Source organism: Cricetulus griseus, chromosome 9 (genome assembly GCF_003668045.3).
Source record: "Cricetulus griseus strain 17A/GY chromosome 9, alternate assembly CriGri-PICRH-1.0, whole genome shotgun sequence".
In the NCBI taxonomy this organism is placed as follows: Eukaryota; Metazoa; Chordata; class Mammalia; order Rodentia; family Cricetidae; genus Cricetulus; species Cricetulus griseus.
This window is the reverse complement of record NC_048602.1, coordinates 4,107,883-4,132,606: the sequence shown is the minus strand read 5'-3', so window position 1 is coordinate 4,132,606 and position 24,724 is coordinate 4,107,883. Positions and strand designations below refer to the sequence as shown.

Sequence of the window (24,724 nt, the reverse complement as noted above, 5' to 3'; positions counted from 1 at the left end):
TTATGTTTTCAGTGTATCTATTTCCTCAGGATGTGGCAAAAGCATGTTCTGAGTTTCTGCCAAGCTGAAAGCAAAAAAAGGGTATCTCAGTGTGATTTATTTCTCATAGGCAGGGCCTCAAACCTTTCACATCTAGATCCTTGCCTCTGGGTTTGAGAGACAGCTCAGCAGCTACTGCTTACGCAGAGGTCCTAGGTGCCCGGCACTGACAGTCCCAGGGCATGTGGTACACATAAATGCACCCAGGCAGGCAGACACACATACACATAACATAAATAAATCCAATCAATCTTCAGACCCCCTGCTTCCACCTCAGTGCTGGGAACACAAGTGGGCACCACCACATCCCGTTAACTGTGGTGCTAACATCAAACCCAGGGCCTCCTGCATGCCATGCAAGTACCCTATTAACTGAGCTGCATCCCAAAACACTTGCTTTGCATCATTTTATTGTAAGCAAGAGCAAAGCACCTTTTCACATGTTTATGGGACATTTGTATTTATATTTTGGAAACATGGTTCCTCTATAGAGCTCTGGCTGTCTTCAAACTGTCTTTGTAGAACAGGTTGGCCTTAAACTCAGAAATCTGCCTGTTGGGATTAAAGGTGGGTGCTACCATGCCTGGTTTGTATTTACTTTTTAAAAAGTACAAGGCACTTGTACATTTATATACAAGTGTATCCAGGCCAGAGGTCAACGTCGAGGGTCTTCCTTCATTTAGTTGCTCCTTTTTTATTTTTTGAGACAGGGTCTCTCACTGAACCTGGAGTCCAGTGAGCCCCAGTGATTCACTCATCTCTGCCCTGTGGCTTCTGCCCCTTCCAACTGCTATGCTTGGCCTCTATGTAAGTAAGGAGGATCTGAACTTGGGTCCTTATCAGCTAAGCCAACTCTCCAGCCCTGGACATTTGTTTTTTTTTACAGTGAGTTCCAAACCCTTATGATGGGGGAGGTCCTTGTGTGTATGTGTCTGTCTTATTAGTTGATAAATAAAGCGCTGTTGGCCAATAGGGAAGCAAGTTGGGCGGGACTAGGAGAGGAGGATTCTGGGAAATGTAGGAAAGGGAGAGAGCGCCATGTGACCCCGTGAAGAGAGGGTGCCTGCCGCTGGTGTCCTTCATAAGTCTTTATGAAATATATAGATCAATGGTTATGGTTGATAATTAAGACAGAGCTAGCAAATGAGAAATCCTAGTCATCGGCCAACAGCACTGTAAATAAGACTCTGTGTTGTTTGGGGGCCCTAACATGGCAGGGGAACTCGGGCGGCTGGCGGGAAGAGCTATCATTACGCCCTGATTCAATTCTGTTGCTGATCTTCTCACTATGTCGAGAGGCTCTCATTAGAGATAGAAATTAAATCATGGAACACAGTGGATTCACTGACACAGCTATTATGAAGAGAAGTAACAGCAGCAAATTTCAGATGGGCTGACTATAGTCACTCTATTTCACAGCAACAGGAGAGCAGGCTTATTCAGTAGACATTATTCTTGAAGCTGTTTCCTAGGCTAGCCACATGAAGTAAGATAGTCTTCTGTGATGATGGACAGCAGCAAGCCATAGCTGAGTCAGCCATGGGATCAGAGGAGCAACCCCCATTCTACCATGTGCTGTGCAGGATGGCTTTTTTTTTTTTTTTTTTTTAAGAATCTTTGTGTTTTCACACGCCACTATGTCTGCATAAGCCATCTGTATTTATACATGAGTTTCTACACTTCATAAAAAGTGGGTTTTGTGCTAGATTAAGTTTTTTTTTTTTTTTCTAAACTGTGGATTAATGTGTTACTCTGCTAGTATGTTTGGTGGGTTAAATGCTTATTTGTTTGCTTCTTTATCAAATGGTTATGTGCACACCTGTGTGCAATAACTTTAGGATTAGTGATATATTATTTATGATCTATTAAACCTTGCCTGAGGATTCAGAAAGCAAAGTCACAGAAGCCAGGAACACACCTTTAATCCTAGGACTCAGGATTAAGAGATAGACAGACCTCTGTGAGTCCAAAGACACCCAGATCTACACAAGAATAAATCAGTCTAAAAGAGAATTATAGCTCACACCTTTAACCCCAACATTAGGGAAGTATATGAAACAGAAGCAAGGTCTCAATAGAGACATTTGTTCTCCAGCCACAAAGAGACTTGTGTATGGATCAGTCCTTTCAGCCTGAGCTGGAGGTGAGAGCTAGCGGCCAGCTGCTTTGCTGTTCTGATAATGCAGCTTGAAGTTTGAACCCCAATATCAGTCTTTGGGTTCTTTTATTTTTGTGTGTGTGTTACACTAGGAGGCCAGAAGAGAGCACTGAATCGCCTGGAACTGGAGCTATAGTGGCTGATAGCCACTCTAGGTGGGTGCTAGGTACTGAACCACACACAGTCTTGGACAAGAGCAGTTAAGGACCTTAACTGCTAAGCCACCTTTGCAGCTCCTTAACTGCATTCTGACTCATTCACTACAACATACGTTAAAGACTGTGAGCTGGGGGGGGGGGGGCGCTCAGGGGCGCGCGCAGGGTCGCATATGTCCTAGGCTAGCCTCATACTTGTTATGTTTCTGACAATGACCTTGAACTTCTGATCCTCCTGCCTCCATTCCCAAATGCTACAATTATAAAACGAACCACCATGCCCAACTTACAACATAAGTACTTATAATCATAAAACAAAGATCAAACAATATTTTGGCAAGTTTTCTATACGTTTATGGTTAAGAAATTGAGGGGAAAAAAAAAAGCAAAAGAGGAAAAATATTACCACATACCAACACCAACGGCACCAAACTGCTGCCCGACCAATGTGCTTGGACTGAACTGACTGTATGCTGGCATCCTGCCAAAGGGTCCATAGGAGCCCACTGACTGGAATGAAGATGATGATGAACCCAGTGAGGACTGAAAGAAAACCATAGGTTATTCTAATTTCTTTTTTTTTTTTTAAGATTTTATTTATTTATTGTGTATACAACATTCTGCTTCCATATATATCTGCACATCAGAAGAGGGCACCAGATCTCATTACGGATGGTTGTGAGCCACCAACCATGTGGTTGCTGGGAATTGAACTCAGGACCACTGGAAGAGCAGTCGGTGCTCTTAACCTCTGAGCCATCTCTCCAGCTCCGGTTATTCTAATTTCTAAGCAACGTGCACATAATGGAGACTAAGATTTTTCTAGGATTTTAAAAAACATGCTAACAAAAAAGCAATCACAATGACTTACAGTATACACTTAATATTACAACAGTCAACAACCTTATTTCAATATTTATTTGTGAGACACCATGTAGATGCTGAGGACGAACTTGGGACCTCTGTAAGAGCAGTCAGTGCTCTTACCTGCTGAGACATCTGTTTAATATGTCTATTTGTACCAGTCACATTTAATGCCATTAAGAAATAACTTTCTCTATGGTAAATTCCTCTTCTTTCTTTCTTTCTTTCTTTCTTTCTTTCTTTCTTTCTTTCTTTCTTTCTTCCTTCCTTCCTTCCTTCCTTCCTTCCTTCCTTCCTTCCTTCCTTTTTTTTGGTTTTCAAGACAGGGTTTCTCTGTGGCTTTGGAGCCTGTCCTAGAACTCGCTCTGTAACTCAGAGAGATCTGCCTGCCTCTGCCTCCCAAGGTAAATTCCTCTTCTGAGTTTACTTTTATAACAGATTTAGGAAATACATGAACAGTGACTTCAGTTCACTGTTAACTGTAACAGTGGATAAACAGCTATAAAGTAACTGCTTATAGAAAAATTACTCATGTTTTCTTAGGGTTACTTCAGACTTTGTTGCCTCAAAATAAAAATTGAAAAGAGAGACAAAGACCTAGTTTTTCCTAGGATGAAAGTTCCAGTTTTATTAATAACTTTCATCTCCCCCGTCCCCGAGCACTGGAGGTTGGAAGAAGGACTTTGTATGTTCTTGGCAAGCACTCTACTGAGCTGTGTCCTCTGCCTCATTTCCCTTGGATAGCTGAGAGAAGTGATATTTTCCTATAACAGTCAGAAGAAAAATCTTAGGAAAGATAAATATTGTAAGAGTAATTTCTGGAAAACTAAAACTTCCCCACGTGACTTTTTAAAAAACCAACAAATACATCTGAAATGGCAGATTTATGACAAGAAAAAAAGATGACAAATAAAATGAATTCTCGAGACAAGCCCTGAGAAGACTACATCCCCCTCCCTGTGTGCTTAGTCTTTGTTTCTAGGTGAGATGTGTAGCCTAGTCTGGCCTCAAGCTTATATGCAGTGCTCCTGATGTGCTCACCATGGTTGTGGCCACTATGACCGAGGGGAATGCAGTGTGGGCAACAGTGCCTCGCGGCATAGCCATCTTTAATAAAATATGCAAAGATTCAATTCTAAGAATACTTAAGGCTAACTTTTAACTTGGGACCTTAAAGAGCTTACGCTAAAACCCTTCTGTGCTTGTGGTATCATTTAGACGCCATTGCGTATTGTATAATAGACACTATGACTTAGTACCCCATTAACCTAGGTATTTTATCCCAGAGTGGCTATTGTCACCTGGTTTGTAATATGAACCGTTATCTGCATAGTGCAGAGGCATGGGTCCTAGACTCTGGAGACTTACTACCTGGATCCACTCAAACTGTGGTTCCCTTTTAATTTCCTCACGTAAAAAAGCAAAAAAATTATGGGTATCAAGTTGAAAGACCACCATGAAGACCAACTTTTATATGTGCAGTTTCTGTGCTCTGTATTAAAAAAAAAAAGTCAGTTTCAACTTAGGGTCCCAACTACCACTCAAAGGCAATTTACTATCAGTTACCTGAACGATAGCTGGGTCCTGAGGCAAAGAACACTGCGGTTTTGGGGGCTCACAGACAGTGAGGTCTTTGATATCACTCCCCCGGAAGATAATGTACTCAAAGACTTCATCTCGAGGTGGTATTGGACGGTCTGTTGGTCTGTCTTCTGTACCGAAGGATCGAACTGGTGAGAAAACAGAAGAGGACGTGAGATGGATGTTTGCTATTGAACATATTAGGCAGGGCCTTAGGATTCCATTACAAACACATGCATGAGAAAGTGTTATTAACGTGCAGTCAAGCATCTTTACAAGAGAAAAACAGAGCACACTGCTCAAAGCAGTGCAAGAGCCTGTGCTCTCAGTTCCACTCCTATCTTTGGTGGCTGTTTGGGGTAACATGTGAAAATGTTTGCTTTTTTTCCCCCATTGCTATTTTATTTTTAGTGTTTTCATTCAGCAAAATAAAGGTCTGATAACTTGTATCACAGTTCTTGGGTGGGAAGGGATGGTAACAACCATTTCTAAGTTTTGAGGCAAGGAGGAGCCAATGAGGTAACATCTCCCTTGGTGAACAGCAAGTCTTTCAGAAGCTGAGTTTCTATGGGCAAGACTAAAATACTCGTCACCTAAAAATAGCTGCCATGTATTAACTCTCAGTGTTAACACCAAAGATGAAATTAATCAAAGTGAAATGGTGGTTCACACACAATGTAAGCAGGCTACAACGAAGAGCTCCACTCAAGTGTTTCCTGAGAACAGGGTTCAGATTTTGGGGACTACTGAAAATACCAGCATCCATGTGATGTTCCAAATAAGAAAGTGTCAGCTCACAAGCTGCTTACGGCAAGAGTTAAAGAGTGGAGGGCAGAGATAAATTGGAAGTTAATTTTTCATAAAAATGATCCACAGCTAGATTGAAAACCAATGCTATTTCAAAACATTTAATAATGTCCTACTTTCTTATTCTAAAAATTCCTCCTAATAATTATGAGGAAGTTTTGCTAAAGACTATGGCAACATCATTAGTTTGTAGAACACCCTTCCCTAAAATGTAAAGAAATGAGTCAAAGGGAAGCTTAAAAACCAAACCAAACCAAAGTACAGAAATAACTCCCTAAAACAAGCAACAGCTCACGCTTGCAAGCCCAGCACTTGGGAGGCTGAGGCAGAAGGACTGCTGCGCACAAGTTCCAGGTAGGTCAGCATTACAGCGAGACCCTGTCTCAGAAGACTAAAAACCAAACCACACTGAACAATCAGGTAGGGCAGTATACTCCATAATTCTGTAGTCTATGTTCAGGGAGCAGCCTTAGCTACACAGCGAATGAGATCTGGTCTCAAAACCGACAATCATTTAGGTACAGACTTAGTCTAAGCTGAAAGAACAAGTGTAGAACAAGTAGCACCCTTTGTCCACTCTTCCTCCACAGACACTCTCCCTAGCAAACCAAAGGATGGATGAAGGCAAGGACAGAGGTGTGCTAGGAGAAACTGATACAGATGGCTTTAGCTGAGTAGCACTCCCCTGACCTCTTCATGGACAAATGTGGTGTCAGCAGGCAGGAACCAAGGTGCATGTCCTCCCCCCAAAAGAGATAAAGGTAAAAAGGTTTATTCTTTGACCCTTTGATAAGAAGACTTGCTTCACTGTAAATTATGGGCGCACTGTAAATGTATGTGTAAGTATGTGCACGAGTGCGAATGCCCATGGAGGAGAGGCACAGGATGGATGCCCTGGAGATGGAGTTACAGGTGGTGTGAGCTGCTACCCCATGGGAGTGCAGACAGCACACTTGGGTCCTCTGCAGAAGCAGTGCTTACTCTTAACCTTTGTGCTGTCTCTTCAGTCCCTACTCTCACCTTTTCTATACAGAAGACCAAGAACAGAAAATAGAACTAAGAATTACTAAGAATTACAGGTAAAAATCAATCTCAATCCACCTTCATCATCACCATAAATGACTAATATCCCCGGCCTCAAAGCTGCCCATTAGCTTGTTCTGAAGTGGAGTGGATAAGGCAAGGCCCTTCTACAGAATCAGAGCATTCAATTAGGCTTTCCAAGGCCTAATGAAAACACTTAACCTGTCTCCAGGGGAATCTAGTGAATTACAAAAACAAACAAAAGAAAGAAAGAAAGCAACAACAAAACCCAAACCTTCCCCTTGTTTACTGAAGGCAATCCATACTGAAGGTAGTATCAAAAACAAAAAGGATGTATTAGGATAGATAACCAAGCTGATTCTGTAAAGATAAAAATTTCTAGAGTAACAGCACAAAAATGTTAAAACCTAAAGCATTCTTGAGGTTTTACATGGCAATATAGTAACAATAACACCCTCTTGGTCTGTTTATTACAAGGTAAACTCTGACTGTAAGAGAGATCACGTCCCACAAATTTCTACATAGTACTGGACAGACAAATGAAAGTGATATAAACACATCTGAGAAAGTAAAATGTTCCAAATACTGTCTCCAGGCTAGGTGAGATGGTTATCCCATCACTCAGGAGGCTGAGGCCAGTAGGGGTTACATGAAAGACCATGCCTCAAAAAACACTCCCCACCCCCGTCATTCCAGTCTTCTAAATAAATACTTGTCAAAATTTGAGCTGTACACTTTCCAACCAGGCACAAATTTTCTGGAAAAAGTTCCTTTCATGTGATCAACAAACAGCTAATATGCTGTGTACAAACGACAAAACTATGTCTGGTAGTTAAACAGAAAGATAAGCTTGATAGGCACAAAACTAGGGTTAAGTCTACACTTGCTCTTCCCCTGCCCTTAAAACAGTGCTACGCCCCTCACCAGCACCGTTTCTTCCCTGCAGACACTCAGGCTTCACAGTGCGGGCGGCATGACCTGCCTAAGGCATACCATTGGTGAACACTTTTTCCAGCTCCCTATAGCTCTCCAGGAAAAGTTAACCTGCCATTCAAATGATAAGTGAAGCACGTGTGGCCATGGAAGCCAAGAGCAATGGGTAAGCTGGAACTTGAGCCTTCTACAACCGTGGACAAATCGGCACTGACAGAGCTTGAAAATCCACCACAAGGAAACTCTGGAAAGCCAGGGGTTTACAGTAACTTGACAGGAGCACTGACTACCAGGGATTTGCTCCTTTCCTTCCCCAATCTGGGAATAAACCAGGAACTACAGCATGTGCTAATTAGCCATTCTACACAAAGACAAGAATGATAAAAATGGGGGTTAAAGGAAATCCCATCAAGATCAAAGAGCTGTTTTCACTGTCAACATGTGAGCTGAGATTCCAGAAAGACACTGGCTACAGGTGTGGGGCCAACTCCCTAGGGTAGGGATGCATGCACGCTACGAAATGAAAACAGGAACAAGTACTGAGTAAAATGAGTAAAGGCTTCCCAGAGAGACATGATTTGGGGTTTAAGTGTTTTCACACAGTACATGCTAGAGAACAGGGACTACGGTGGGCCAGGGAAGAGCAACAGTCTTGGCTAGGATGGCTACTGAAGAGAGGCAGAGAAGTAGAAAGCATCTAGTGGGCCACGGCTTGAATGTGCATGTAAAATGCAGTGGGAACCTGACTGCCAGCTCATGGGCTCTAGGGAAGGGACTGGATCCTGAGGGCTCTGACCTAACCATGAGGAGTGGAGTCCTTCCATGGAGTCACAATGTGACAGCAGCTAGTAGGACCTACCTAGTTAGAGAAGTCCTTAGGAACATGCCCTGTGAGGTGCTGGGTGCTGGGAACGGAACCTGGGTCCTCTGGAAGAGCAGCCAGTGCTCTACCTGAGCCATCTCTCCAGCCCCCAATCCTTCTTTTAAATATAAACATGCAACATTTAAGGAAAAGGGACATTTAAAAATTCATCTATTTGTCTTCCATTCCAGCCACAGCCTCCCCCACATCCTCCCCTCCCATGCCCCCAATCCCCTCCTCCTCCAGCTCTGTCCAGGAAAGGGCAGGTCTCCTGTGGGTATCAACACAACATGGCATATCAAGTCGCAGTAAGACCAAGCACCTCCCCGTGCATGAAGGCTGGCAAGGTGTCCCAGTATGAGGAGTAGGATCTCAAAAGCCAGTAAAAGAGTCAGTCAGAGACAGCCCCTGATCCCACTGTCAGGAGTAGCACCAAGAGAATCAAGCTACAGAACTGTAACACAGAGTGCCTAGGTCAGTCTCAAGCAGGCACCCTGGTTGCCGGTCCAGTCTCTGTGAGCCCCGGTTAGTGGACTGTGTGAGCCTTCCCATGGTGTCCTTGACCTTCGAGCTCCCACACTCCTGAGAAGGGGCAAATTTTAGGTGCTGGTTTACTACACTTATTGTTTACTCAAGGGCAGGAAGGCCAACTCTTCTTAGAAAGCTTCAAATAAGAACTTAGGAACAAAGCCATGTTCACACCTTTAATCCCAGCACTTAGTAGAGGCAGACAGATTTCTCCGAGTTCAAGGACAGACTGGATTATGCATAGAGTTCCCAGCCAGCCAGAACTACACAGAGGAAACATATTTAAAACTAAGTAACTTTAAAGCAGAGATCCATAATAAAAAGCAACAACCAAATAAGAGACAAACATTTGAAAGGCTAGCTTCCTTGGATAGCATGGATATGAAATACAAGATATGCTCTTGAAGAAAAGGCCCGCACAGCTTAAATAGGAAGTTGCCAGAAAGCTCACCAATAATATGGATTTTTTTTTTTTTTTGGAGACCATGCCTACCGCTGGCTAGACTTTAGCTTGTGGTGATCCTCCAGCCCCTGCTTCTCCAGTGCTGGAGTGACAGGGAGGACTACCATGCCCAGCTAATAAGATGCACTCTATACAGAAATGAAAACCAGAATAGAATGGTAGCAAACTTCTTCAATCTCCTCCTCCTGTCCTCCAACTCAGAGACCCATCTGCCTCTGCTTTCTTTCTTTCTTTTTTTTTAAGATTTATTTATTATTATTATTATTATTATTATTATTATTATTATTTTACAGTGTTCTGCCTACATATATGCCTGTTGGCCAGAAGAAGGCACGAGGTCTCATTATAGATGGTTGTGAGCCACCATGTGGTTGCTGGGAATTGAACTCAGGACCTCTGGAAGAGCAGTCAGTGCTCTTAACCTCTGAGCCATCTCTCCAGCCCCCTGCCTCTGCTTTCTAGTGCTGGGATTAAAGGTGTGCACCGCCGCAGGGGCCGCCACCACCACCAGGCTTGGTAGCAAACATCTTATGTGAGTAAGTAGACAGGAAAACTACACAACAATGTTTAAAAAGCACACTGGGTGGGGTGTGTGTGGGTGACAGATGGACCTGGAGATGCCTTGGTGGTGTGATGCTTGCCTAACTTGTGTGTGACACCCTAAATCTTATTTCCATCACTGGGGAAGGAGGTGACAAGGAGACAAGATAGCTGGAAAGGCAAGCTACCACACAAGAGGAAATAGTTAAGACATAGGCAGACATATACCTCAGACTCCACAAAAATTTCTCCCTCTCCTTAAAAAAAAAAAGGGGGGGGGGTGGATTTCAGCTAAACAAATTCATGTTGAGTCATGAAATAAATGTCTAAGTTTTCATAGATATACATTTGCTGTAAATGAATGCTGCTAATACCACCATTTTAAGGGACTCTAAAACCATAACTATGCAATGCAATGAAAACCTGCACTAGAATTTCAAACTGTTAACCTGAAAAGGGAGGCAAGAAAGAAAGGCAAACACATATGTTAATATTCTTATCTTAGGCACAGGGAAGATAAGCTCTACTCACCTGTGTCTTAGAGCTCACTGGTTAAAAGCACCTGCTGCTCTTGCAGAGGACCTGGGCTCCTGGCGCAGGGACTCATGAGCATCGTAACTTCAGTGGAGGACACAACACCTTTTTCCTAACTCTGGCACCAGACACACAGCAATGCACATACATAAAGCTGGGACTCCACTGTAACTGTTTCAAGCATAGCTTTGTGAAATATAGTTCTGAATGAGGAACCCAATCAGTATAATTTACATATTAGAAGCAAAGGGAATAGGGACTGTAGCTCAGTGGTAGAATTCAAGGCCCAAAACAAAGGAGAGTGGATAGAATAACCAGACACAAAGAAACTTTAGGATGGTGGAACTGTTGCAAACCAGATTCCAGTTCTGTTTCCTATTTTACCAAGATGGAAGGAGCCCGAGCTTTACACGGCTGCCATCATGGAGATCTGCCACCTCACTTCCCTCAACTGTGAGACAATAAACTCTTAGGAAAAAAGGAAGGAAGGAAGGAAGGAAGGAAGGAAGGAAGGAAGGAAGGAAGGAAGGAAAGAAGGGGAAGAAAGAAAGGAAGGTGATGGCTACAAGACTCTCACTGCCTTGTACACTTAAAACGGGTGAATTTTACAGCATGTAAACTATACGATAAAGCTGTTGAAAAGAGAAGGGAAAAATTATAGCTGCTGAATTGCACTTCATACAACTTAAGGTAGTTGGGTGTGGTGGTAAATACCTATAACTCAGCATTCAGTAAGAAGCAAGCTGATCATGGTAGATTCAAGGCCAACCAGCTTTACTTCAAAAACAAAACAAAAGCAAACAAACAAAAAACCATAAAAACAAGGACACAACCACTAACTGCTACTAGCACAAGGCACAGCTTCACAGGAGAGAAACACACTGAGCACAGTTGTCTCAGCATCAGTGCGCCTATCTTCACGATATCCCATCTGCTCTCAAAATGCCTGGTTTTTCTGGAACCAGTTCTACTACTAGTTTTCCATCTCCAGTGAACAAGAAAGTCATCAGCCATATAAACAAAGAAGGAACTTTGCTGGCCTGAGCACTGTCTGAAACAAACTCTGAGCTAACCCTCCAGTTTTGAGCTCTATCCATATCATCAATTCCTTCCTTTGTACTTGCCTACGTTGATTCTGAGCCTTTCAGGGGTTTAGGGTACAGAGCAGGCTCCTTCTCAGCTTTACCTGCCACCCACTTTACAGGTACAGTTCTACTGAGAATTTGTTCTACAAACCCATTTGCTTGCTGTTTGGCCTCCAAAACTTGGTTAATATTATCTCTTTTCCAAATCTACTTGGTCTTTTGTGGATTTATGCTTTTAAAAAGCTTTCATCTTATGCATTTTTGATAGGAATAATCAACAGGAAGAGAAAATAAAACAAAAAACATGTACTGTACTTCCCCAGCAGTCAAATTTAACCTTGACCTTTTTGGGTTTGTTTTGTTTTGTTTGGGGGGGGGGACAGGGTCTCTCTATGTAGTCCTAGAACTTACTAGGTAGCCCGGGCTAGTCTCGAACTCATGGAGATCCACCAGCCTCTGCCTCCCATGTGCCACTACACCTGGCCTAATATTGTCTTCGTAAGCTGTTTTCAGTTGGGCATTTTTCTTGTGCCTGATACTATATTTTAGTCTCCCAAATGATAAAACCAAGAAAAACAGAAGTGCAACTAGAGAACAATGAGGAAAGCAGAAATAAGGGTGGAGCTGGTTTGTCTATACTGCCCAGCAGACATGCTTGCTATGTGTGCACACACGGGGGACACACGCTGGTGAAGCCTGCGGTGAAGAGGACAGTCTGCAGGAGCTGCTTCTCTCCTTCCACCATGTGGGGCCCAGGCTACACTATCTGACTAGGGTCACCACGTCAGGGTTTTCAGCGAGCACCTTTAAGCACCGACCCACCTTGACGGCTCTACTATTTATTTTTAGGCTGATACGTAGGAACACGGCAATTGTACATATCAGTGGGGTGCCATAATGTTTTGTTACATGGATCCACACAGTATAGTGTTTAAGTCAAGTTAAACATACCCATATTCTCACCTTTATCTCTTTATTGCCAAGCTTCCAAAGTCCTTACTCCTAGTCTTCTGAAATGTATAGCATGTTTCTGTTATCTGCACACTAACAGACTGCAGGTAAAAATGGGGTAGAAAGTGTTGAAGGTCTGAAGAAAAGAGAAGGCACACAGGAGCCTCACAGGAAAGAGTAGAGGATGGAAATACAGCTCGACTCCTGGGAAGTGACTAAGACTGCTGGGGTCAGTGAAGAATCCACGCCAATTCAGTGAAGCTGTGACTTATGCAAGCTGGTATGTATGTATAAGAGTGTAAGAGAGATGTGGGGGTGTGGAGTGAGGCGAGGTACAATACTCTGATTGTAATGACTGCTCACAGAATTGAAACAGGAGAAAGACAGTGAAATGAAGAGCCAGCGAGAGGGGCACGAAGGACTGTCACACTCAGACACCGTAGAATGAGAGCTGCATGGGTGACAGAAGATGGGGTGTTAGCTGCTAAGCACTTAAAAATGCTTTGCTACTTCATTAAGTACTGACTCTAAGCTGATTGCTTTTATGCACACTCCATGTAATTATCAGGGTGGGTAAAAGGTAGGCACTGCATCCCCATGGAAAAGATAAAGATGCTAAAACCCTTGACTGTGGTCAAGTACTCTGTACTCCAATCAACCTGTTGGGTCACAGGTTCTCCCAGAAGTACACAAACTACAATAAGCCTGACCGACACTTTATCTACACAAAATATGAAAGAAAATCAGGGGAAAGTGTTCCTGGGAAAGAATTAAATTCAATGTAAACTACCTGTACTTATGGCTGTTATGACTGCAGCACTGAGTTAAATACAGCTCTTGCAGCTACCCTAAGTCAACTAAGCTTCTTTACTCCTATTTCATTTCCCTCCTCATTTATTATTATTATTATTATTATTATTATTATTATTAGGCTTACACTGTTTTCAGTATTATTATACAGAAAGTCATGGCTCATCTTACCCATCTTGCAAGAAAAACAACACCCTAGTTAAGACTCTTACAAGTAGCCAGGCGTTGGTGGCGCACGCCTTTAGTCCCAGCATTCACTGGGGAGGCACAGGCGGGGGGATCTCTGTGAGTTGGAGACCAGCCTGGTCTATAGAGTGAGTTCCAGGGCAGTCAGGGCCACACAGAGAAACCCTGTGGGGGTGGGGAGGGGGGTCAGCTATCTCTTCCATGACATGGGTCCTAGGGGTTGAACTGAGGTCCCGAGACTCAATAGCAGGTATCCTTACCCACTGAGCCATCTCATAGGTCTCTCCAGCCCCTCTTGTTTTTTTTTTTGTTTTTGTTTTTTTTGTTTTTAAACCAGTTATGAGTTGAGCAACTCTGTCCTACCACAGGCCCAAAGCAATGGTGTCAACCAACCATCATGAGATAAAACCCCTACAACCGAGCTGAAATAAACCCTTTTTATGTAAGTGGGTGACTTCCAGTATTTGTTACAGTAATCGGAAGTGACATACTCATCCTCTACTAGAAATCTGATGGACTTAGAAGTCCGTATTTCTGTGGCTTATATAGCAGTAACAACAAAAATGCTTTTAAGCCTTAGTTTAATTGCACAAAATAGGGCAAAAAAAAAGAAATCTGTGCTTTAAATTTCATGAGATCTTTGTTGTTTGAGGTAGCAATTTTGTGGGTTGTTAGATTTAGGTTTTACCACGCAAGTTGTAGCCAGGCATCACGGTGCACACCGTTAGTCTGAGCACTGGTGAGGCAGTAGAGACAGGTGGACCTCATGAATTTGAGGCCAGCATAAGTGTCAGGTCAGCCAGGCCACACAGACAGAGTCCATCTCAAGAAAATGTCAAGCTTCTGCTAGCTCCAGGACAGTGGTTTATGACTAGGTGGCCAATGAACAATCAGGAGGATAAGCTAAGCCAGTGGACAAGACTCAGCAGATGAAGAAAGATAGTTAACAGTTTACCACCCCTGTATAGGACACAAATTCCTTCAAGTTTAAGGGCAACTCATTTAAAAGCTACCGACCTGCCTTTCTTTCCCATCTCTTCCCTCTGCAAAGGTGTCCTGAATGATTCCCCAGAGACAGCTAACTAAACATACAAAAATTTCTTCATTTATGTACAATCATGCCACAGTTAGCACACTGGGCTTATTCATCTACAGATGAAATGCAAACACACTGGAATTATTCCACAAATTATTTGTGCCTGTCACTTTATAATTCTTTTCAACACCCTGACCTGATTTTTTTAAAAAGGGATTTATTTATTTATTTATTGTGAACAGTGTTCTGTCTGCATGTAACCCTGCAGGCCAGAAGAGGGCATCAGATCTCATTATAGATGACTGTCAGCCCACCATGTGGTTACTGGGAATTGAACTCAGGACTCTGAAGAGCAGCCAGTGCTCTTAACCTCTGAGCCATCTCTCCAGCCCCCTTGACCTGATTCTTTTTTTTTTTTTAAGATTTTATTTATTTATTATGTATACAACATTCTGCTTCCATGTATATATGCACACCAGAAGAGGGCACCAGATCTCACAACGGATGGTTGTGAGCCACCATGTGGTTGCTGGGAATTGAACTCAGGACCTCTGGAAGAGCAGCCAGTGCTCTTAGCCTCTGAGCCATCTCTCTAGCCCGACCTCATTCTTTTAAGTGAAAACTTAAGTCACAGAATAAAAGTTTACCGCCCTGATAAAGTCTATTTGTTATAAAACTTCCTCTTTTACATACCCACTCATGCAAATTCCCCAATACTCCCATATAGGGATTTTAAATTAATTAAAGAAATTACTGTGGAATCTCTGCCTGCATGGATGTCTGTTATGGGCACCACACACATGCAGTAGTCCCTTGGAGGCCAGAAGAGGGAGTCAGATCTCCAGAGACTGGAGTTGCAGATGGCTGTGAATGGCCATGCTAGGGCTGCAAAGGGGACCCAGGTTCTCTGGGAGAACAGCCAGTGTTTCTAACCACTGAACCATCTCTCCAGACCCAGATGTTTTCATTTTAAAGGAATAACACAGGACCACAAAGTGCAGGTGCCACTAAAACCGCCACATTATCCACAAACACACTTAAGGGCAACGGTCGAGGTCATTTCAGATTGCCTTTAAGACTTCCTGACATTTACATAGGTGGTTAGGATCAAAGGCCATCTAGCTTATCTGGGCTTCACCTTCCAGAAGAGAGCTAATTTATAAAATCTTTAGCAGAATACAAGAAGAACCTAGGCACTCTGTGTTACAGTTCTGTAGCTTGATTCTCTTGGTGCTACTCCTGACAGTGGGATCAGGGGCTGTCTCTGACTGACTCTTTTACTGGCTTTTGAGGTATTCTACCTCCCCAGCAGGCTTTCACTTTCTTTCTTCCTTTTTTTTGTTTTTGTTTTTTGGTTTTTCGAGACAGGGTTTCTCTGTAGCTTTGGAGGCTGTCCTGGAACTCCATCTGGAGACCAGGCTGGCCTCGAATTCACAGAGATCCCCCTGCCTCTGTCTCCCAAGTGCTGGGATTAAAGGCGTGCGCCACCAATGCCCGGCTCATTTTATTATTATTGTGAGATGATACAACCTATCACTCAAACTAGAACATTGAGACATACTTTTAAAACAACGACATTAAGATAGGCATAAATGATGACTTTCTACCAGGCAAAGCAACAAATATGATCACTTTAATTCGTTATCATACCAAATGTTAACTAGCCAAATTGCAAAAGAATCATAGTTTCAGGTATATGTAAGTTATACATGATAGCCATATAAAAGACTTAGATTATAGTACAGACCATAAAAGCCAGGTGAGTCTTTTACTGCAGTTAAAGTTCTAAACACTCCATGCTATACACAAAACCAGTTTCAGGTGTGTTATAGACCTAAATGTGAAAATCAAACACAAGAAGTGTTCTAGTGGCGCACGCCCTTAATCCCAGCACTCGGGAGGCAGAGGCAGGCGGATCTCTGTGAGTTCAAGGCCAGCCTGGTCTCCAGAGCGAGTGCCAGGACAGACTCCAAAGCAATACAGGGAAACCCTGTCTGGAAAAACCAAAGTGTTCTAAAAAGATGAAGTAGCATAGCACTGGATTAAAGAAAAGAACATTATTAACATGGATAAAAAGATGAAACACCACCCCACTAGCCCTAAAAGAAAAGCCTGATAAACATGTCTACACTAAAATGAGGAAATATCTACAATAAAACCATTACATGGGAAAGGATATTTGTAATACACACATCCACCAAAGGATTCATATTCAGAACTCAAAACTCCAGAAAATAACTCCACTGATAAATTTCAAAGGCGCTTAAGGAGAGATCAACATCAGATGGCTTAGATGTGGAAAGCCAGAGAAGAGGGGCTGAAGCCACATTCAAGGCCTGAAGATGGCCTGGTGGTTACAGGCATGTCTGACCCTCAGCTCTCACAGGAGGTGCTGGTGGTTACAGGCATGTCTGACCCTCAGCTCTCACAGGAGGTGCTGGTGGTTACAGGCATGTCTGACCCTCAGCTCTCACAGGAGGTGCTGGTGGTTACAGGCATGTCTGACCCTCAGCTCTCACATGAGGTGGCTCCAAACCTCCCGCAACTCTGGCTCCAGGGGAAATCCACACCTCTGGCAACCACACTCATGTGTGCATACCTTCCTACACACCTAATTAATAACAAGAATAAATAAATGAAAACCACACTGAACTACCCACCAGACTGGCGAGAATTAAAATACATGGCACCCAGTACTCATTGGTGAGGCATATGGGACAACTTGGATTCTTACTATTGAAATAAAAACTAGTAAGCACCTACTAGAAAAAACTGCTTTGCATTACTTAGTAAAGACACACACTTCCTGTGCTCCTGCAATTCAAACTCTATGTGCCCCCTCCAATGATTTAAACACATCAGTGCATTCAAACACTAATTTTCCTAAAAGCACTGTTCTGGATATCCCCAAGCTGTAAACAATCTGCTCACTGTCAAATATATCCATACCTGTGGGAAGATTAAAGGCCAAAAGTGAAATATTCTATCTGCACAAAGTTCTACCCGTGGTGTTGACACCAGCTGAGCATTTTCTCAGGATTCAGGGGTTATTCAGACATAGCTGCTCTTCCAAGGGATCTGATGTCCTTTTCTGGTCTCCATGGTCACCAGGCATGGATGTGATGGACAGACATATATGCAAGCAAAACTTCCATACATATAAAATAAAATGAAGGTTGCGCATATTAAATGTACTCTGTGTGGAGGTGTAAAGGCAATCTGCTGGCGTTGGCTCTCTCTCTCTACCACGAGTCCTAAGAACTAATGAAGGCTGTCAGGCACCTCAGGCTTTAGTCACCCCCAGCTCCTAACAGCTCATTTTGAAAATTGAGGTGTTAAACTGGGCGGTGGTGCACACCTTTAATCCCAGCACTTGGGAGGCATGATCTCTGTGAGTTAAGGCCAACCTGGTGCTCAGAGCGAGTTCCAGGACAGTCAGGGCTGTTACACAGAGAAACCCTGTCTTGAAAAGCCAAAAAGAAAATTGTGGTGTTAAGGACATTAAGGAAAATAATGTGTCAATATGTAGATAAAATAACTATATATATATATATATATATATATATATCAGAATTTATTACAAAGTAGTAAAATGCCTAAAATATTTTTTTGTTGAAGAGACACCTTTTTAAAAATTTGGGCCATTAAAAGTCTTTTTTTTTTTTAAATTTTAAGTTAATGTATAAAAGGATAGGTTTACGGCCAGGCGGTGGTGGCACTCGCCTTTAATCCCAGCACTCGGGAGGCAGAGGCAATCGGATCTCTGTGAGTTCCAGGCCAGCCTGGTCTACAAGAGCGAGTTCCAGAACAGCCTCCAAAACCACAGAGAAACCCTGTCTTGAAAAACAAAAACAACAAACAAAAAACAAAAACAAAAACAAAAGGATAGGTTACAATTCAGAAATATCTAACACATTTAAAATCTTAAGAATAGACTGTGATAGCTCAAGTCTATAATCCTGGAGACGGAAGCATCAGAATTTCAGGGGTAAGGTCAGAAAAGGACAGCAGTGAGACCCCAACTTCAAAATCCCAAAGGGCTGGCCATGGGGGCTTACACCTGCAGTACCAATACTTGGAGGGCAGAGGCAAAGGATCACCACACTTCAAGGACTGCCTGAGTTACAAGACTGACAGACTACCTCAGGTAAACCAAATGACCAACAGAGCAACCCAGAGGAAACAGGAAAAAGACATCCTAAAAGCATTTGGCCCCCCATTAAAGAGTGCACTCTGCTCTTCTACCAGAGGACCGAGTTAGAGTCCCAGCACCTGACAGGTGGTTCACTACTGCCCCAACTCCAGCAGGGGTGAGGCTAATGGAGCTGACACCCTTGGCTTCACGGCACCTTCGCCTATCACCACACAGAGCACACACATACAAACAAAAATAATAAAAAAGGTTTTCAAAAAGTTACTATACCTTATAATCCCAGCACCCAGATGTCGGCTAGAGGACCAGGAGTTCAGAGTGGAGCTGGCAGATCAGTCCTTCAGTCATCCTTGACTATACACACATCCAGCTTGAAGCCAGCCCAAGCTACTCGTAGACAGACCATCAAGTGAACAAGAGCCCCAAACCTCTACAGAACCACTTTAATGAGAAATACTGTTCCCAACCAGTGTCTACATCACCTGGTCAGAGCACCAACAACGTGAGAAAGCTTTCCCCACACTTGAACAAAATCATTACAACAAATCCTACGAAGCAAAATCTCCACCAGTAAGAAGCACCATGTTCAAGTCTTTCTAGCTTGCTTTGAGGCAGGGTCTCACTCACTGTGTAGTTTTGTTGATCTTGAACTCCCTAAACACACCAGGCAGGCCTAGAACTGAAATCCACCTGCCACTACCTCTTGAATGCTGGGACAAAGGCCTGTGCCACCACGCCCAGGTCACACCATTGGTCAAGTCTTTAATTTAAATTTCTGAAGAGAACTGTACATCCTGAAGTACAGTGAGTGTGTAAAAAGCAGGCTCTTTAACAGGCAATGTGTTACAGTACTCCACCAGGCAAAGAGGAAGTTTGGGGCACTCCTTCCTTGGCTTTTGAGTTTTTGTCTTTTCTCAGCGAGATCTGGGATGCCTGACCTCCTGCCGCCCCCTCCCTCTGCAATTACGCCTGTACCACCCACACCCAGTTTTTCCCACTGGGACTGAACCCAGGGTTTTATGGACAATAAGCAAGCATTCTATCAACTGAGACACCTGTATTTTCTGCCTTTTAAGATGACCTGCCTGGCCCGGCGTTGATGGCGCACACCTTTCATCCCAGCACTTGGGAGGCAGAGGCAGGCGGATCTCTGTGAGTTTGAGGCCAGCCTGATCTCCAGAGCGAGTGCCAGGACAAATCAGGCTCCAAAGCCACACAGAGAAACCCTGTCTCGAAAAAAAACCAAAAACGAAACAAAACAAAACAAAACAAAGATGACCTGCCTGTATTGCTTAAGCAGGCCCGAAGTTCCTCAGTTCAAGCAGCCTTGGGAATAGCTGGGACTATAATAAGCAAGCGTCACAGCAGCAGGCTTCATACTGCTCCTTAAAAAGCAGACTTTTTAACTTAAGTGATTCAAGGATGCTTTAAAAGCAAATTGCCAAAAGTTACACAAGCATCACTCACCACAAGTCAAAATGTGGAAAATCGCACCCTACTCTTTCATAGCGTACCTTTTTAAAGCATTGGTTTTCGTGGTACTGGGGATGGAATCCAGATCTCCCCACTTTTGAGACATCTGTCAATCGGGTGAACTCCTAATCCCTATCAGGTGTTCAACAACATAAAAAAAAAGTATCTCACCTAGGTCAACTCGTCCCCAAACAAATACTATTAAAAGGGCCTACAAAACAGCTTAAAAAAACAAAGGTCACCAAAGCTTGTTGGGTACTGTGGAGCGACCTCCCTCTCAGCTGACCATCAGACCCGCTCTCACTCCTCTCCTCCTGGCCGTGCAGATCTGCACAGTCCCACAGGTGTGGCGGGGCAAACACTAAACCCTCCTCCCAGAGTGCTCCCTGCAAACCGCTGTAGGGCCACTTCCTCTGAGACCAGAAGCTCAAGTTTATTTTCTTTCTGCCTTCCTGGCAGAGGCCAGCACGTGTGGACGGAAACAAAACCCGCACGCAGACTGTGCGGCGGGCGCTGCGGGCTGTGCGGGGCAGGGGAGGCCCGTCCCCTCCTCTAACACCACAAGTCCCTCCAACCCGTTAACACTCCAGCCCTGAGCTTCCCTGTCCACGGGGGTGAGAGAGAGAGAGACAGAGAGAGACAGAGGGGGGGAGAGAGAGACAGAGACACAGAGAGACAGAGACAGAGAGAGACAGAGAGACACAGAGAGAGACGGACACACAGAGAGAGAGACAGAGAGACACAGAGAGAGAGGGGGGGAGAGAGGGAGACAGAGAGAGACAGAGAGAGGGGAGAGAGGGAGACAGACAGAGACAGAGAGACAGAGAGAGGGGAGAGAGACAGAGAGTCACACACAGAGAGAGACAGAGAGACAGATTCACACAGAGACAGAGAGAGAGGGGGGAGAGAGACAGAGACAGAGGGGGAGAGAGAGACAGGGGGAGACAGAGTGAGGGGGGAGAGAGACACAGAGAGAGAGACAGAGGGGGAGAGAGAGACAGAGAGACAGTGAGAGACACACACAGAGAGAGAAGGGGGAGAGAGAGACAGAAACAGACAGAGACACAGAGAGAGACAGAGACAGAGAGGGGAGAGAGACACAGAGAGACAGAGAGAGGGGAGAGAGGCAGAGAGACACACAGAGAGACAGAGAGACAGAGAGAGGGGAGAGAGAGACAGAGAGAGAGGGGGAGAGAGACACAGAGAGACTGACAGAGAGAGAGACACAGAGGGGAGACAGAGAGACAGAGAGAGACACAGAGAGAGACAGAGAGGGGAGAGAGACAGAGACAGAGAGAGACACACACAGAGACAGAGAGAGAGAGAAAGAGAGAGAGAGAGGCCCGTGGGGGACGGGCGAGCAGGCGGGCGAGCACTGAAACGCGCGCCCCTCACGAGACGTCTGCACAGGATCCGGGTGTAACAGGTAAGCATCGCATCGCGGGGGCAGGAGTCAGCAGCCCATGCGAGCGGCTCGCCCGTCCGCGCGGGCCCCGGCCCTCCGCGATCTCACACTCACTCACACTCACACACGCACCCCCGAAGTTTCGAGCGCGTTCCCCGGGACTTGCACTCGGGGGCGAGCGGACGGCTTCTCGGGCTCGCCCGGCTTTGTTGGGCGGCTCGGAAGACGGGAACGGCCGGATTTCGGTCTTGGAAGACGCGAAGCCGGGGGAGGGGGGGGGTCTCCCGGCCGCTTCCTGGGCCCGGCTCGCCCCCGGCTCGCCCCGGGCGGCGCGCGCTGGTGCCCCGGATGGAGGGCGAGCCGCTCCGGGGAGCCGGGAGAGGGGAGGCCGCGCCCCGGGCCTCGTCGCCCGCCCGCCGCTCGCTGTGTGGCTCGCTGTGTGGGAGCGGCCTCCCCGGAGGACCGCCCCGCCCGGCCGCCCGCCCGCCCGCCCGCCGCCCGCCCCGGCTCGCCCGGCCCGCGCGCACCTTTGGCGAGGGCCACCGTGGAGTTCTCGGTGTCGATGGTGTAGAGGATGCCCTCGTAGCGGATCTCCGCCTTGGAGATGAGGCTGATCTTGCTGCCGATGTAAGGAGTGCCCCCGCTCATGGCGCCCGCCGCTCGCCCGCCCCGGCTCGCCCGCCCCGGCTCGCCCGCTCCGCTCAGGCAGATCCCGCGCTGCGCCCGCCCGCCCGCTCGCCCGTCCGCTCCGTCCGCTCCCGCTCGCTCCGTCCGCGCCTCACAGCAGCCTCCTCACAGCCAACATGGCGGCCGCGCCCGCTCCGCTCCCCTCCCCCAGCCTCCCGCCCTCAGCCCGCGGCGCGGCGGCAGCGCGGCGGCGGCGATGGCGGCGGCGGCGGCGGCGGCGGCGGCGCGGGGCATGCTGGGAGGGCGAGGCCCGGCGCGCGCACGCGCACACGCGCCCTCGCGCGAGACTGGGCGAGCCCCGCCGCGGCCGCTCGCGGGTCCCCGGGGCCGCGCCGGCGTCTCCGCTTCTCGGCTCCTCCGCTCCGAGCGGTCGGGCTGCTCCGAGACACCGGAGGGGTTGGGGTTGGGCTGCTTGTTTTGTTTTTGCGGCACCGGACGCGGAGGGAGGGCGAGCGAGCGGGAGGGCGAGCGCCCTCTCATCCCGCCTGGGGACGCCGGCCGCGGCCTCCGCCATTTCCAGGCGGGCTGCACGCACCGGGTCACGAGCCCCGGGTCTTTGTCGGCGCCCGCTCGCCCGCTCGCCCGCTGCCTCAGGGCCGCCCGCCTGCCGGTCACCGCGGTCAGGCCGCTGTCCACCCCGTGTCTCTCTCACACACACCAACACACCACATACATACACACACATATACACATATACACACACACACCACATACACCACACACACAGACACAGACACACACACACGCCCCAGCACACACACATACACACATATATACACACATACACACACACACACACCACACACATACATCCCAGCACACACACATACACACATATACACACACACATATATACACACATACACACCACACACACAACATACATACACCAACACACACACACCACACACACACACCACACACACATACACATATACACACACACATACACACATATACATACCACACACATACATACACATACACTCACCACACACACATACACATACACACACACACTAACCTAGGTTGACCTCTTTCACCCCCGTCTGTTGTAGCTGTAACACACACGCACACACTGTAAATGTTGGTCTCTCGGTCTAGACGGTCCCCATCCCTGTGGCTCCACAAGAAGCCCCAGAGACTGCGGCCACGATGGCTGCCAACAGCCTCCTAAGACTTCCCTGCTTCTCTAAACTCCCGCCAGGTTTTCTTCCACAGTAGCCACACCCGGGCATCACGTTCAGGTAGCAAGAGATGGCGGCCTCTTGTTCAAGTCAGGTAACACCTCTCCCCTACTCAGTCCTCTCCACAGATTCCGTGTTACACAAAACGAAAAGCAGACTCCTTGCTAGAGCATGGATTTAGCTCCTTGTTACACAGCTCCGTGCTGTTGGAAGCATCTCCTCCTCACACAGAGCTTTACACGCGCACAGCACCCTGACATGGTTTGTCTACAGTACTGTCACGGACCTCACTCTACACCGCCACCCCCCCCAGCACTTATTTTTTTTTTTTAAGATTTTATTTATTATGTATACAACATTCTGCTTCCATGTATATCTGCACACCAGAAGAGGGCGCCAGATCTCATAACGGATGGCTGTGAGCCACCATGTGGTTGCTGGGAATTGAACTCAGGTCCTCTGGAAGTGCTGTTACCCTCTGAGCCATCTCTCCAGCCCCCCCCCCCACCCAGCACTTATCTCTCCAGCTCCGTCTGATCAGAGGTGTGCGTATGCCTCCTTGGCTGAAACACAAACATTTTGAGGAAGGGATGTTGGTTTTGGTCACTGCCGGCATCGTTGGGGCCAAGGGTAGCTTTGCTGCAAGGATGAACAACTGCTATGAAAGCAGCCCCAGTAGCAAGCAGGACATGTGTTGAGCTTGCGCTCGGTGGTTATTGGGGGTTCAAGTGGGGGAAGCAGGAGAGATTAATGAGCTGTGGTGCGATTGGGGGTGCCTGCTTCAGTGCAAAGTCAGCGTCAGGGCGTGCAAAGCTCGTGTTTGACTTCCCATCGTAGGCCCCAGGGCAAAGTTGTCTTCTCGAGTACGCTTAATTGCCAACTTGGTAACTACCTCCCCCTCCTCCCCAAATAATCTGTCTTTACCCATGGTTCCTGGGGCCATCAGTGTCCTGTGTCACGTGTCTGTTATGGTTTGAATGTGTCTCCCAATATTGCAGGTAAAATTTAGTCCCACCTGGGGCAATATTGAGAAATGGTAGTGTGTATGAGCATGTTTTTGTGGATACCACGTGCCATAGCACCCAAGTAGAGGCATGAGGACCACTTGCTGGAAGAAATCAGTTTTCTCTGATTAAACCGGTAAACCCTGGGAATCAAACTCAGGCCACCAAGCTTGGCTGCAGATAGTTCTCACCCCGCTCAAGCCATCTGGCCAGCTGATAAACTGTAGAACTTGTTGATT

At 46.1% G+C, this 24,724-nt stretch overlaps 1 protein-coding gene across 4 annotated transcripts in view; it reads right to left on the bottom strand.

The window, feature by feature from the left end:
* The window catches only part of Lsm14a (LSM14A mRNA processing body assembly factor), a 41,981-nt gene extending 19,547 nt beyond the window's left edge, over positions 1-22,434 (bottom strand). For 2 of the 4 annotated variants that reach the window (XM_027430266.2, XM_035449340.1), the window contains exons 1-3: positions 22,135-22,434; positions 4,783-4,946; positions 2,766-2,895 (exon numbers count right to left, since the gene is read on the bottom strand). In XM_027430266.2, coding sequence (XP_027286067.1) covers positions 2,766-2,895; positions 4,783-4,946; positions 22,135-22,255 — 415 coding nt within the window. In that variant the 5' untranslated portion in view covers positions 22,256-22,434. The remainder of the gene's footprint in view (positions 1-2,765; positions 2,896-4,782; positions 4,947-22,134) is intronic. The other 2 variants (XM_027430264.2, XM_027430265.2) reach the window with 1 other exon arrangement.
* Between the last annotated feature and the right edge of the window lie 2,290 nt (positions 22,435-24,724).